The sequence below is a fragment of the Danio rerio genome, chromosome 10 (genome assembly GCF_052040795.2).
Source record: "Danio rerio strain M-AB ecotype USA chromosome 10, GRCz13ab, whole genome shotgun sequence".
NCBI lineage: Eukaryota > Metazoa > Chordata > Actinopteri > Cypriniformes > Danionidae > Danio > Danio rerio.
Window position 1 is genome coordinate 28494866 of NC_141030.1, and position 15283 is coordinate 28510148.

At 38.1% G+C, this 15283-nt stretch overlaps 1 protein-coding gene across 14 annotated transcripts in view; it reads right to left on the bottom strand.

Moving 5' to 3' along the window:
* The window catches only part of si:ch1073-15f19.2, a 78057-nt gene that overhangs the window by 48764 nt on the left and 14010 nt on the right, over window positions 1-15283 (bottom strand). For 3 of the 14 annotated variants that reach the window (XM_087270626.1, XM_087270634.1, XM_087270623.1), the window contains 2 exons: window positions 7022-7155; window positions 6621-6657 (listed from right to left, as the gene is read on the bottom strand). The exons of 2 other annotated variants lie outside the window; for them this stretch is intronic. In XM_087270626.1, the coding sequence (XP_087126752.1) occupies window positions 6621-6657; window positions 7022-7102 (118 nt within the window). In that variant the 5' untranslated portion in view covers window positions 7103-7155. Of the gene's footprint in view, window positions 1-6620; window positions 6658-7021; window positions 7219-7282; window positions 7389-7493; window positions 7738-15283 lie in introns of all 14 variants that reach the window. 9 more of the 14 variants (XM_087270622.1, XM_087270629.1, XM_087270635.1 and 6 more) reach the window with 7 other exon arrangements.

Genomic DNA, 15283 nt, shown 5'->3' on the forward strand with positions numbered 1-15283 from the left:
CAAAATAATAAATGTTCTGTAATAAAAGATGAACGTATATAATGAAATCTCTATCTATATTTTAGTCAGACCAAACTTATTCAAACATTTGAAAACCACAAAGTTAGTTTTGGCACAATGCCACTTTGTGGTTAGGAGAAATTAAATATAAAGAAATATATATAATATATATAAATTAGGATCGTCAAATGATTTTGAAAAATTACGTAATTAATCACACTTTTTTTGTAATTAATCGTGATTATTTATAAAACGCAGTATTTATTACAGAAATAAAAACACAGGCATGTAAGTGACATTTGAAGTTCAAAACAATCAATGCCAATAACAAACAAAAATGATTTCCATGTTGGACTATACACACACACACACCTTCCTTCTACAAGCGCATCCTTTGTCTTATCCAAGTTTCTAAGCATGTTAAACACACGCAGGGCCAGAGCAAGATGAACTAAATGGCAATCACGCTGCCCTCAACCCAAAAGTGACTGGTTCGCTGATGAAGGAGGGGGTGGGTGTAGCGGATGAAAGTGAGGACCGGGGGGTTCGCTCACTATTCTGCTGCACAAGGTGGCCGCCTAGGCCGCCTATAGACATATACATATATATATGTTTTTGCAGTTGACAAACACACATTGAATAATACAAAGAGAATTATTCCCAAGAAATTGTGAAATTATAAACACATTGCCACATTTTCTCAAAACTTGATTCATGATTTAAGATAAGTCTTTTGTTTTGATTATTTATTATGCCATTAAAATGAATTATTGGAATTTTCGGCTCTGAGCACGTTGTAGCTGATTTTTGTAGGTGTGCCTTTAATGCAAATGAGCTAGTTCTCCCCGCGCACTGTTCCCACGTGCCTGTCAGAGCCACAGAGATTGCTCCCGATGGCTCTGATTTGTGTCTCCACTCCTGCTGCGTCAGATAACCAGCACAGTGACAGACATGAAGGAAGCAGACCCCACTTAACGCTTGTGAGAAATACTGCATTAAGAACTTTACCAATGATTATTTGATGTATTTGTTGTGGAGTTAATTCAAGCCTTTCTGCAATGAGTCACACACAATGTTGTTACAATGTTCACGCAGACACAAACACACACAAATACAGTAAATGTGTTTAACTTATCTGTTATGTTATGTACAAAATAAAACTGATTGGGATTGAACAGCTTTCTTTTATAATTGTATTGCATTTACATTTACATTTAGTCATTTAGCAGACGCTTTTATCCAAAGCGACTTACAAATGAGGACAAGGAAGCAATTTACACAACTAAGAGCAACAATGAATAAGTACTAAAGGCAAGTTTCAGGTCTGTAAAGTTTAAGAAGGGAAGTATTAGTAGTTTTTTTTTTTTTTTTTTGTACAGTTAGTGTGATATTCAAAGAGGCAATTGCAGATTAGGAAGTGAAGTGGAGACTAAATAGTTGAGTTTTTAGTCGTTTTTTGAAAATAGCGAGTGACTCTGCTGTTCTGATGCAGTTAGGGAGTTCATTCCACCAACTGGGCAGATTGAGCGTGAGCGTTCGCGAAAGTGATTTTTTCCCTCTTTGGGATGGAACCACGAGGCGACGTTCATTCACAGAACGCAAGTTTCTGGAGGGCACATAGATCTGCAGAAGTGAGTGCAGATAAGAAGGTGCTAGGCCAGAAGTCACTTTGTAGGCAAACATCAGAGTTTTGAATTTGATGCGAGCAGCAACTGGCAGCCAGTGCAAACGGACTAGCAGCGGAGTGACATGTGCTCGTTTAGGTTCATTGAAGACAACTCGTGCTGCTGCATTCTGGAGCAGCTGAAGAGGTTTGATAGAGTTAGCTGGAAGCCCAGCTAGTAGAGAGTTGCAGTAATCCAGTTTGGAGAGAACAAGAGCTTGAACAAGGAGTTGAGCTGCATGTTCAGATAAGAAGGGTCGGATCTTTCTGATGTTATAGAGTGCAAATCTGCACGATCGAGCAGTTCTAGAAATGTGGTCAGAGAAGTTTAGTTGGTCATCAATCGTTACTCCAAGGCTTTTCACCATTTTGGATGCAGTAATGGTTGCCCCATCCATCTGGATTGAAAAGTTATGGTGTAGAGTCGGGTTGGCAGAAACTACAAGCATTTCCGTTTTTGCGAGGTTAAGCTGAAGATGATGATCTTTCATCCAGTGTGAAATATCCAACAGGCAGGCTGAGATGCGAGCCGGAACCGAGGGATCATCAGGATGAAAAGAGAGGTATAGCTGGGTATCATCAGCATAGCAGTGGTAGGAGAATCCATGTCTCTGGATGACTGGTCCTAGAGATGATGTGTAGATGGAGAAGAGAAGTGGCCCAAGAACAGAGCCTTGAGGTACCCCAGTGTTTAGATGCTGTAGGTTGGACACCTCTCCCCTCCAAGACACCCTGAATGACCTGTCAGAGAGGTAAGATCTGAACCATTGTATAACAGTGCCCGCAACGCCCAGTGACTCAAGCGTAGATAGCAGGATCTGGTGGTTGACAGTGTCAAAAGCAGCTGACAAGTCCAGCAAAATGAGGACTGATGATTTAGAGTCTGCTTTAGCCAGTCTGAGATCCTCCACGACCGAGAGCAGGGCAGTCTCAGTTGAGTGGCCTTTCTTAAAGCCGGATTGCTTGTTGTCCATGAGATTGTTTTGTGTAAGAAAGTCCAGAACTTGATTGAACACTACTTTCTCCAGAATCTTGGCCATGAATGGAAGCAGGGATACTGGTCTGTAGTTTTCAAGTAGCGTATGGTCCAGGTTGGGTTTCTTTAGCAGTGGGGTTACCCTAGCCTGCTTAAATGTAGTGGGGAATAAACCAGAGTCAAGAGATGTGTTAATTATGTGAGTCAGTGTTGGTATGACTGCAGGAGAGATGGCTTGCAAGAGATGAGAGGGAATGGGATCGAGTGGACAGGTGGTTGCATGGCTAGATAGCACAAGTTTGGACACCTCAGACTCAGAGAGCTGAGAAAAAGAGGTGAGTGTGTGTGGTGTTGGTGTTGTATCTTGCGTGTTTGTTGTAGGTGCAGCAAATTGAGCACTGATGCACAAATGTAAATGTAAATCAATAGCTATAAGACTTATAAGATTGATCATGTCAAAAACAGATACCAATCATGCTAAAACTTGCCTAATGTTTATCAAATGCAGGCTAAAAAATAAGTTTTCTCTTCACCTTTATTACTTAAGCCAGCAGATACTTTTTCAATTTAGATTCTTCAGTCCATACTTTGAAGAGGGTGTTAATCTTGACATTTGAGCAAGCAGGAGTAGGACTAACCACCTTCATCTTATTCATGTTGATATTCATAGAATTCACAAAACTTCAAAAAATGAAGTGGTGTGCAGGAACTGCAAAGGATGACCGAGTTGAAGGAGTAAGAAATCTATGTGAACACCCACAGAATGAGACTTATTCTTTAAAAAAGTGCATTTTTTCTTCAGAGTCAGAATTTTATCTTTTTGTGCCTCCCATATTAGATTCTGTTGAGTCGGGAAAAAGTGACAGTACACTAAGAAAAACAGTATAAATACAATAAAATTAAATTAACTTAACATAAATAATTTAGCATTTTTAATTCAAAAATGTACATTTTCAAATACTTATAAAAATGCTTATATAACAACAACTTGACCATAACCTCATCACATTGTAGACCTACAGTATCTCCATAACAGTGACTACGCTTACATGGACATCAGTAATCAATTTATTTGCTTTAATCAGAATAAGATAATAATACGATTAAGATGTTTACATGAGTTTCGTTTTGAATGTTCCTTTCATGATCCTGTTGTGCATTATATCGCATAATTCGATTATGGTCATTGCGTGACCATGCTATCCACATTTCTTCCGAAGTTTCATGTAAGTTCAGGTGTTTCATTCTTAATTTGTCGATTTTAACTGCAGTTTGGCATTTTCACTTTCATTCAGGAACATTTCATGCAAGCTCTCAGTGATAAACAAGATATTGGATCAGAGTATGAACTGCTGGAGGAGTGTTGTTTTAATGGAATTTGATAGCACACACTGAATGGGGGAAAAAACCTTGATGTCTGTGGTCCTTCACTGGCTCAGTAGGTGCAGAGAATAGTGTTAAACAGCCATGTGTGTATGGAATATCCTGTCGTAAAATGTGACAAAAATCCTACACGATGGTATTAGTTTGATTAAGGTGTTTGAATGTCTGTACCGCACTTCAAATGCAACTAAAATTCGCATACTCCACTTATCTTATTTGATTTCTGTTTAGTTTGATTATGATTTCAGTCGGATCAGGATAATCAAAAATGTCTGTTTACATGTTAGACTCTTAATCAGAGTATCGCCTTAATCGTATTAAAATCGCATTATTGGTGTCCATGTAAACTCAGTGTTTCTATAAACATCATTTTATAGTAACTTTAGTACTTGGAAAAGTTATCACTTTTCATTTTAAGATGCTAAATTGGAGCCACATTTTGGGTAATTGGAGATCTTTCCAGATTGCTTGTTAGTACACCTGGTTGGTAGGCAAGAAAATCACTAGTGGTACACTAAATAAAATATAAAAACCACAACTGAGCACTGATTCTGCAGTAAAATCAAGGCCTTATTTAATGTAACATCAAGCAGAAACTCTAATCTTTTCCATACAGATGAGCACTCGTAAGCAAGTTTATTGATTATAAAGGAGGTCATTTCAGTTTTTGACAGGATGTGCCATTGTGCAACTATAGGTTGTCAACGGTTGCTAAGCAACATCACAGTATTAAATGTGAAGCTGCATTTGCAGTAAGGTAATTCTTTTTTTGTTTGTTTTGCATTGAACTTTGAAGAAAAGTAGAAGTGTTCCTTGCGTTATGTTCTCTGAGCTATTTGAAGTAGCCTCTAAAGACAGAAAACAAAAAGCATTTATACATGTACACTCATACACACTCAAACTCGCAAGGCATGATGAGTACACATTTGGAGTGTGTTATTCTCTAAAAGCAAGCAGGGTCCTACTTTGAAGGAGAGAATGGATTCTGAAGAGCTTTAAAGATTTAGTTTTAAAGTAGGTGTAAAAATGAATGAAAAATGACTCCAAACTGTGAAGTGATTGCGTCAAATATGAAACAGAACAGCACAGGAACAAACATGAATAAATGGCTGTAATGACCAAGGGTTTCTTATGATGCTCAGGAAAATAATAGCAAAAAATTGAATGCTTTTTTCTCCCAAAGTAAAGATGTTTTCCCAAAACGTCTCACTTAAGAGCCGTTTTTTTACCTTTAAAGTATCATTCCACATGGAATATTGTCTCCCAGTAAAAGGTCTTTAAATTGATATACTTTACTCAACACATTATCTAGATGTAATCGTGACGTTCGAGCCAACAGGAACTGAAAGAGTCAGACTCTCTGATGAGGATGCACATCAAAAGGCAAATCTGAACCATGTATGAACAGAAAAATGACAGGAGAGCGCATGATGAAATTCCTGGTAAGAGGTAATCATATTTATAACCATTTACATATGTTATGTAAATATCGGAACCCAAAATGGTTTCACTAAAACCAAAAATAATAGCAGACAATTTGCAAGTCATTGAATAGATCCAGCATGATACAGGTTAGAATTGCTTGCTAAATTCTGGTCAGGTTCACATTGTAATGCCATGCCTCCCAATTTCAGATAATATTAGATTCACAGTTGTACAATAACAGCCTCCTTTTTCTGTTTCAACAAAGCCCTGTGAGGCTATGTTTAATCTGCAGCTGCTTTTATCATTTAATTACATTCAAAATACAGACTATTATGCATGACGCACATCATGAGAAAACTGACGCACTTTTGTTCGGGTGAATCACAAATGTAAACCAGGGACTTCTGGTAGTTGTAACTACAAACAATTATTATCATATTATCATATATGATTATCATATCATCCATTATGTCAGGAAAGTGACGTTAAGATGTCAATACCATAACACCAATGAAAAACACATGAGTCTGGGTTAGGGAAATTTGTTGTGTTTTTTTTTTTTGCTTAAAATCCTTATGAAATAAAATAAAAATCAAATTTTTGGTGTTAGCATCCATATGCACTACTTGACAAAAGTCTTGTCACCTATCCAAGTTTCATACTGAATGTTGAAAAAGAGTTAATTCTGAGGGTCCGCCTAAACGCTTGTAAGAAAATAATCAACGGTATTCAAACTGTGTTTATCTGAACTCCTTATTAGTCAGCAAGCCTCGGTGAGGGAAATACACTGCACAATCGTATACAAAATCAGCATAGAGGACACTAGGAGACTCAATATGGAATATTACACACAGTGTTAATTTTTGTGTGATAAATACAACTACAGTACATAGGAATACAGACGATGTAAATATACATGAGGTGAATAAAGTCTGTTTCATGTTAAATCGCCAAACCGAATTAGAGAAAAAAGTACGCAATAGAACTCAAAAGCACTTCCTGGCAGTGTTTTAATTTAAATTAATGCTATTGGCTGATTTTGAAAAGGGGGAGGGGCTACTAGTGCCTGCCATTTCTTCCTTTTTCAGTTAAGATTGTCAAACACTGAATAAAAAAAAAACTTTAATAGAGATAGTTCAACCAAAAATCCAAATTTACTATCTTTTTACTCACCCTCAAGTGGTTCCAAATCTTTATGAGCTTCTTTATTCTGTTGAACAGAAAGGTAGATATTTTAAAGGGAGCTGAAAACCTGTACCCCTTTACATTAATAGCAGGAAAAACTAATACTATGGAAGTCAATGCTTACAGGTTTACAAATTTCTTCAAAATATCTTCAAAATCTAAATCTCAATCAGGTTTGGAAAATGTGGAGGGTGAATATGTCAAATGATGACAAAATTTTTATTTTTGGGTAGACTATCCCTTTAAGAGAGTGTGTGTTACAGTATCCCATGAACCAGTGAGTGAAATAATTTAGTATCAAAGTAATGACCTTGCTTAACCAAGCTCTCACTGGGCCACAAAAACAAAAGCATTACAAGTCGAATTTCTCATTTTCTAAATTTCCACACCTCAATTTCCAATCTCTCCCAGGGAGTTGCTTCATGTTCCTTGCTCAGACGAAAAGCGGCTTCAGCCATAAACCAGTTCATTCAGCTTTCATCAGAGTCATTAGGGCGAGATGTGCTTTTGTAGTGTTCTTCTCCTGCACAACAGAGAAGAGACGCAGTGGGAAGGCAGCTGACACGCATCTCCACACATAACTCCCCTGGAGCGAGGCAAGTAAAAAAATAAATAAATAAAAATTCACGCTCTCCTTCCACCTTTCTTACCCATCATCTCTCTTTCTCTCCCTCCCTCTGCCTGCACAGTTCATCATCTTTTCATGTACCCTGATGAACAACTGCTTTTTCATCTTTCTAATATGAAGCATAGCGTCTGCAGAATGAATAGAAAATATGTCACTCCACAGCATTACATTTAGGTTGGCGTGCCTTTCCAACATGCCTTTAATCTATATAAAACAGTGCAGGGGTGTTCAACCTTGTTCTTGAAGTGCAGACATCCTGGGAGTTTATCTTCAACACACCTGCCTGAAAGTTTTGAACCGAGGTCCTGAAAACCTTGATTAGCGGTTTCAGATGTGATGAAACAGGGTTGGAGCTGAACTCTGCAGGATAACGCCCCTTTATAAGCATGCTGTGGACCATGAGGGGAGCAGTCTTTCTTATCAGCAGATTCAGACGGGCTGCCCTAGAACAACCTCTCCTGATGACTGTGACAATGTCTATAATGCGAGACATTCATAAGTTATCATGTTGCCACCACACCAACATAAAGAATATGACGTCCTGGAGATCACACAAAAGTAAGTGTGTTTATTTAAATTCTGCCCATCAAAAGTAACAATGGGGCACCATCTAGAATTATGACTGCTGTCATAATCAAGCAGTCATAATCAAGCATAATTATGGTCTTCTTTTGTGTATCCCCACCCTCTTGTTCTCCCACTTTTTTCCTTTCTCTTGTTCTACTCCACTTGTTGCACTTTTGGTTTGTAAGTAGCCACTTCAGTGGTACAGACGCAGTGCTGAAGGACAGTCAAAGGGAAGGAACATGTCCTTTGGGTTTAGAGGACTGCAGGCATGGCTTAGTTTTGGCTGCATGAATGGCACTTCCAGGTCACTGTTTAACAGCACATTCAGGCATTTAGAAGAATCAGACATCTCAGTAACATCCCTGTTCAAATGAGCCATTGAGATATTTATGCCCCGAGTAACAACAAAAGTGACTTACAATAGAGTGCACAAATCATCGGTGTGACAATTACCAGGACTTGTTGCTGAGAGTTCAGGATGCATACTAAATTGGGCTTCTAAAAGTCAAGTAGGAAATCTTCATTATTTAAAGTGCATTAAACTTCTCATCGTTTTGAGACCATTGTGGATCTATTAAACTTGCTAGTGCCGTGCCTCAAACAAAACTGTAAATTTGTCATGCCAATTCCCTAAACAACTTTGGCAAATCCAGTGTTCATCCTCAAAATCTCCCATCGTATCGGTTTGCCTTTGATTCTTGGTAGACTCAAAAACACCTGTATACTCTTACTTCTGGAAGAAAACTGATAGGAACTACTGATATTTAGACACTACTTGCCAGTTTTCTCTGGAAACTTTTGGGATTTTGTGTGGACATTTGTTGTGTAAGTTTCACCAATGGAATAAACTGAGTTCTTGTAAAAGAGTAAGAGATACATTAAGGCATGGGTATCCTAACTCCATCCTGGAGGGCTGATGTCTTGCAGAGTTTAGCTGCAACTTACCTCAACACACCTGCCTGAATGTTTCTAGTTTACCTAAACAGAGCTTGATTAGCTGGTCCAGGTGTGGTTAATTGTGATTGAAACTAAACTGTGCAGGACACTGGCACTCCAGGACCAAGTTTGGACACCCCTGCATTAAGGGCAGCTAAAGAGACAATTTTCTGGGTGAAGTCTTGGAAGAGTCTAAGTAAAATTCAAGAGTTCACACTTGGTTATAAGCTGATGATTGGTTATAAGTGTGTTTGCATGCTGTCCCGGGAGAGAGCCCTGAGATCAAAAGATCCTCGAGCCCTGGGCTCCCTCCTATGTGCAAGCTGAGGGGATTTTAAGCTCAGGTAGATCTCTAGAACTCCTCCACTTATTGTAGCTAATGGCAAATGCTTAATGAGGGAAAAATATTGTAGGCTAAAAACTTGACTATGGTGCCAATTTGGTTTAGTTAATTTCCCTACACTTTCAGGAATAAAGGTATGAGAGGTGTCACTGGGTGGTACCTTTTTAAAAGGTACACATTTGTACCTAAAAGGTTGGTATTGATACCTTAAGGGTACAAATTAGTATCTGCAAAGTACAAAAGTTTATCTCTTAAAATGTTTAGTTACTACTATAAGCTTTTGAGGTACCATTATGGACTCTTTAAGTACAAATACTGTATGTACCTTTTGAAAAGGTACAACCCCAGTGACGGCTCTTGCACTTTTTTTTTTCTGAGAGTGTATTATGTATGTCTTTGGATGGTGGAAGAAAACCAGGGAACCCAGAGGAAACCCACTCGAGCACATAGAGAACATGTAAACTCTGCACAGAAACGTCAACTGGCCTAGTAAGGTTAAAAACCAGTGATGTTTTTGCTGCGAGGCAAAAGTGCTAACTTCACTGTATGTAAAAGTGTATGTGACAAATAAACCAAACTACAGTATGAGTAAGCAGTAGGCAACCAGACAAATTGAGTATTAGTTAACCCTGCATCCTCTAACTAACTTCAGAATGTCGAGATCCTGCCCATGAGAATGTAAAATATGTAAATATCTGGCCGTAACAAGTTTGTGCGGCACTGGGTCTCTAATAAACATAACTGAAGAGCATGGGATGATAGCAGAATTCTTTTCAGAAGCACTAGAAAAGGCTAAGATGCATTTAACCTTCGACCATGCTGTTAGTTTTGTCATTGTTCTAATAGATGTACTTCTAAAACTGCCAATCCCATTTAAATACATCTGAAACAGTTAAACAAGGACTTTAAGAAAAAAAAAAAAAAAAAAAACATCTAGACAGACGAGCTTGGACGTTAAACAGCCCTAGGTTAAAACAAGGAGAGTTCTTTTGTTTGATCTGAACTAAAGATGGTTTGAACCATTACAACACAGGCACCTGGTTGTATTTCTTTCACTGCTTCTTGTTTCAAAGCCTTAGCTTTGAAAAGGGCTAAGTGAAACTTTCATGTATTTTCTAACATCAGAGAGCTCCAATTTGTCATCTTAAAGTCTGATGGGGTAGATCTGATATATAAGAAATTCTGACAGCAGAAGAGTCCAAAGGCAAAAGATCAGAGGAGATATCATGAAGAAGAATGCCTTGGAGCTGTTAGTGTTCACTAAAAAAACTGCATCATATACTTATTTCAGATGGTTTCAGATGTTGTATGAATTGTGATGGGACCAGGTTGTACCCATTTCAGAAACTACAAGCATCACTAGTTTTCAAATGGACAGGAACTTCAGATCAGTTTTACTGTTAGAACATTTTTTGCTACCGTTCTTCCAAGTCACAGCATGTCATCGCTAATGTTTTCTCAGTATGTGGTGGGAGTGATTTGAGTGGCTCTGTCACATGTCAGCCTAGAGTTTGACTTCCAGAGAGAGCAGCAGGGTTTCTGGCCAGCCCGACTGGCACTGTTTGGAAGGCAAAACTCTATGATGTCCCTTTAGCCTAAATGGGGACATCAAGACTAACTCCCAAGGTCTTTACATTACAGGATTTCACATACTGCTAAACTGTCATTAGTAGGCTTGCCACGATAGACGGTGTTGACGGTGATACCGGTTTTAAGACGCAACACCGGTGACATCACTTTTCCACCGTGACACCGTCCCCACATTTTTTTTTTTTTTTAAGTATCGTTTTTTTTATTTTTTATTATTGAACATTTATTTGAATTAAATAGAAAATATTATTATAAATAATTGACTTAAGACGGGAGCATGCTCTATAATTAAAATCTGAACATAGCTACAATGGGTCATATTTCATTTATCACGTAAGGAGAAAAGAGGAGTCGAATTTACAGGAAGAGGATGGCGGACGATTTATTGTCAAAACTCAATGCAAAAGCGCCTGTTTGGCAATATTTTGGGTTCAAACCAAATGCAAAAGAGAACCTGAAGACGTTAATGAGGCAATCTGCAAACTTTGCCTGACAAAGGTGGCAGTATCTAGAGGAAACTAATTTATACACGCACCTTCAACACACCTTTATGTTTAACTATGGGTGGGTCACGAATAGATCAATGACAATAAATACGCAACACATACTCTCATATTAAAAATCACGCGACCATCATCTCACAATGTTTAATAATAAATATCTTATTTTTTTTATTAAAACGAGTAATTTAGCAATCCAACTGCAGAGAAAACAACATTGTGGCAACGTGAGCACTTTTTCCTAAGTTCAGCTGTTTTTTTTCCACTTGATTATGTGTTTAATGTTAAAAAAATCAATAATAAATAGGCCGACAAGAGTGCATCCTGTGTGTACACTTATCTTTTATAACTGAGGCCGCTCTCTTCAAAAACCGAAAGTTGCTTTGTCTGTCTGGCAATATTTCGGCTTTTAATCGAATGAAAGGTTCATTTAGATAAGCCAATATTAAAAATTTCAATAAAGTAACTAAGACGTGCGGCCACACATCTAATCTGAGGTCTGATCTCTCTCGCTCTCTCATTCAGACATCGAGCCACAACACAAGTCAAGTTGCAAAACTTAGGCTGGTGCAGCTGACAGGTAGAATAGCTGAAGCCTTTGTGAAATCTGTCAAAATACACCACTGAAATTAACAGGCATAAATGTCTTTGAGCCAAAAAAGTCTATTGGTAGGATATCTGTAAATACGCAATTGGAGCCAAAGATATGTAGGAGTTGTGTAGCCTATTATTTATAGGTCTAATATTCTAATAAAATGAAAACCAAAATAAACAATTCATTGCATTTTTCATTTGATAAAAATATACGCAAGCGAAAAAGAAATCAAAGAGTGGCTAGTTTGTATTAATGTGTTTTAATATTAATAATGCTTAGCCTATTTAATTAACGGCTATATACGTCGTCAATAGACAAGCCATTCAAAACATATTATTTTACTGTGCACTGGGTTATAATGTATATTTTACAATAAAAACTAAACGTAGCATGTCTCGCTGTCATTAAAAACATGTAATTCATACCACACTTTAGACCTACAGTCTATGCAGTGAGTAAACTTACAGGATGGTGTTGGTCAATAGTCTTACTTGCACCGAACTCTAATCCGAGGGAGATTATGTTAATCGATAGACAACATTAACTTGAGAGATTTTAAAAATAAAAGGTATTTTTAAAAAGGAACAACACGCAAATCTGCAACAAATAAAAATAAAAATAAAACGTCTTGCCAGTGCTGTGTGTATTCCGCCACTGACAGTGTAAGACGCCCTTAAGCCTGGTTTATACTTCTGCGTCAAGTGACCGGCGTGACCCACGGCACATGCAACGCGCGTAGCTGTGCATTTATACTTCTGTGCGCTTCTTCGAGTTTCTTTCGCGCAGCTCTCGGTCCCACCCAGACTCGTCAGCGCTACCAAGCAGACCAATCACAGAGCTTGCGCTACGCGTCGTTGCGACGTGTAGTTACAATTTTTGAGAGGTGCACGTCAGCGACGCCGACGGCCACGGCGAAGGGCTATGCGTCAGCGCCATGGCATACGCCGGCATTTGACACATAAGTATAAATCAGCCTTTATGCAGCGCCTGTAAACTGCCACTTGTAAGAGAGATCAAAGCTGTATCAAAATAACCAAAAAGCAAGATTATATAGTTATAAATATTCAATAACAATACTTATCGAAATATTTATACATTTACATGTTATTTATTGAGATTGTGTGATCTGTAGGCTGTCTGATCTTTACAAAAGCTGTAAACTGAGACATGTGCGGTGATGTTTGGCTCTGACGAGGCGCTTTTTAGCCTGTAGTCATTTTTGTAAATAATGCTCCAATTCTTAACATTTTTATTATTTTTTATTATTTATAGTTTATATATAAAATGAGTGTCAGCTTGTTTAGTTGTGATCATTATGCAAGGATCATATTTCATATTCGGTTTATTCTTTAATAGCCTATAGATTCGTTAATAATGTATTTTATAAACGGATTGTTCTTAAGGACTAAGCTGTTAATATAGGCGTTTATGGTTGTTATTTGTATGGTTCCAACTTCCACAGATTTTTCAGCCTGTAGCATTGTTGTGTTTTATTCGTTATGTTAATAAAAGTTATGTTTTGTTTAATAACAGTGATTTTTTTGTTGTTGTTTTTTTTGTTTCCTTTTCGTCCATTCAAATAATTGACGCCGAATTGGCAACTCCTGCAAAACTGAAAGTGAAAGTATTATACGCATGCATTTATAAGCTATTTAAAAGCAGAAAAAAATAAGGAAAAGAAGAAACGCTCATTCCCACAGTGATACCAGTACCGGTGTTGTCACATGTCGATTAACCGGTGGGGAAATTTCCTCATCGTCACAACCCTAGTCATTAGTCAACACACTCTTGCCAGAGCAAAAAAATTCCCTCCTGTTTGCAGCTAGGGAGAGGTCTTTTGATTTTAGGTTTGCACAGCTATGCAAAATTTTGTTTTCTCCATCCCCATCGACCTCCCGCTGGAAAATGTCTGCTTTTAAGCAAACTCTACATTCAGAGTGTTTGGAGTTTATCTAGACGAACTTGAAACAGTGTTTTTGCAGCTTTGCACTAAAGACTGTAAGCGTTTGATGCTTGGGCTGAATAAACTGTTAGTGTAGCGTTAGTAACTCCTGCATGCAGAAATGGATGATTTTGGGACTGAAATACCTTTGAGCCAAGGATAACTGCTTCAGACTTAGTCGATATTGAAAGGTAGGCTTTTATGTGACTATATCATTGGTGTGTCAGTACAGCCAATCCTCTCTCCCACCATTAAAATACTTTGCTCGCTATGGCAAGCAAAATAGAGGTGTTTTTAGATTACTGCTGTCAGAGTGGCACTGAAAATGCTAAACACTTTCATCAGCTCACCTCACTTTGCCTCATTCTCTGAGCACTGTTCTGTTGTTATTGGTATACCCAAAACAAGAGTGCTTGAATTTAAATGTGGGCAATTGTGTTAATAGGAGCAGCATGTTTAGATAAACTATTTATTTCATAAAATATAAATAAAATATTTTAATGTATTTTATCTACGTGCACAAATTAGAGTTTTAAAGCATTATCTTTAATAACATGATGCAATCCATAAATGTCGACTTAAATATAACTTATAAATTAGTTGAATTGTATTGATTAGGGATGTAACGGTATCAGAATTTCACGGTTCGGTAATACCTCGGTATGAATGTCACGGTACGGTATTTATTGAATCATTTACAGGAAAAAAAAAACTTTTGAAAATACTCCAAAAAAAGTGCCAAAAGTGTCAATGACATACAAATTAGCCATCTATCTGTAAGCTTTGAAACACTAACTTCAATTTTAATAACAAAAAAATATTAAACCATGTAAAAAAATAAAGTTTCAATTTAGTATTGTTGAAAACTCATCACATTCAACATTTAATCACTCACTCACTTAGATAGAGATGGGTTTAAAGGAAAATTATCATATAATTATAATCTGGTAAAAGCTGGTATCTCTGGGCATTTACAATGTCCCCTGCAACAGAAAAAAACCCCTCTCATTTGGTACTGAGGTTTCTGGAACAAGAGAGATATGACTTGGCCCAGGTTGACAGCAGTGGGGTAACATTGTGCATTGTCTTTCCCCCACTTGAGAAGACAAATCATGAGTGAGATAGAGGTCTCTTTGCGGTACAAGTCAATGTCTGAATCAATCTGAACAGTGTGCTGTGTTTCTGCAGTCCCCATGACTTTTATTAGTCGTATTCCCCAACTTGCAGGCACGTGCACACATAGGGCTCAACCTGTGCAGTGCACATGCCCTTTTTAGTCTTGGATAGAAAATGCCCTTCCAAAACGATCAAAAGTGCCCCCCCGACGCGACACACCCTCCGTCCAATCCAGCCCTTCAGTAGGCGCGCGACAACACCTCTCTTGAATATGCGCGCTCAACCCCCCCTCGGCGCTTTACAATACGCGCGCCACAACACAGCTGATCAGAACGCGCGCCACAACACAGCTGATCAGAACGCGCGCGACAGCACCGCTATTCAGCACGCGCTCGGCGACAACACCCGCTTTAGGTTCGATCATTTCCATCTTT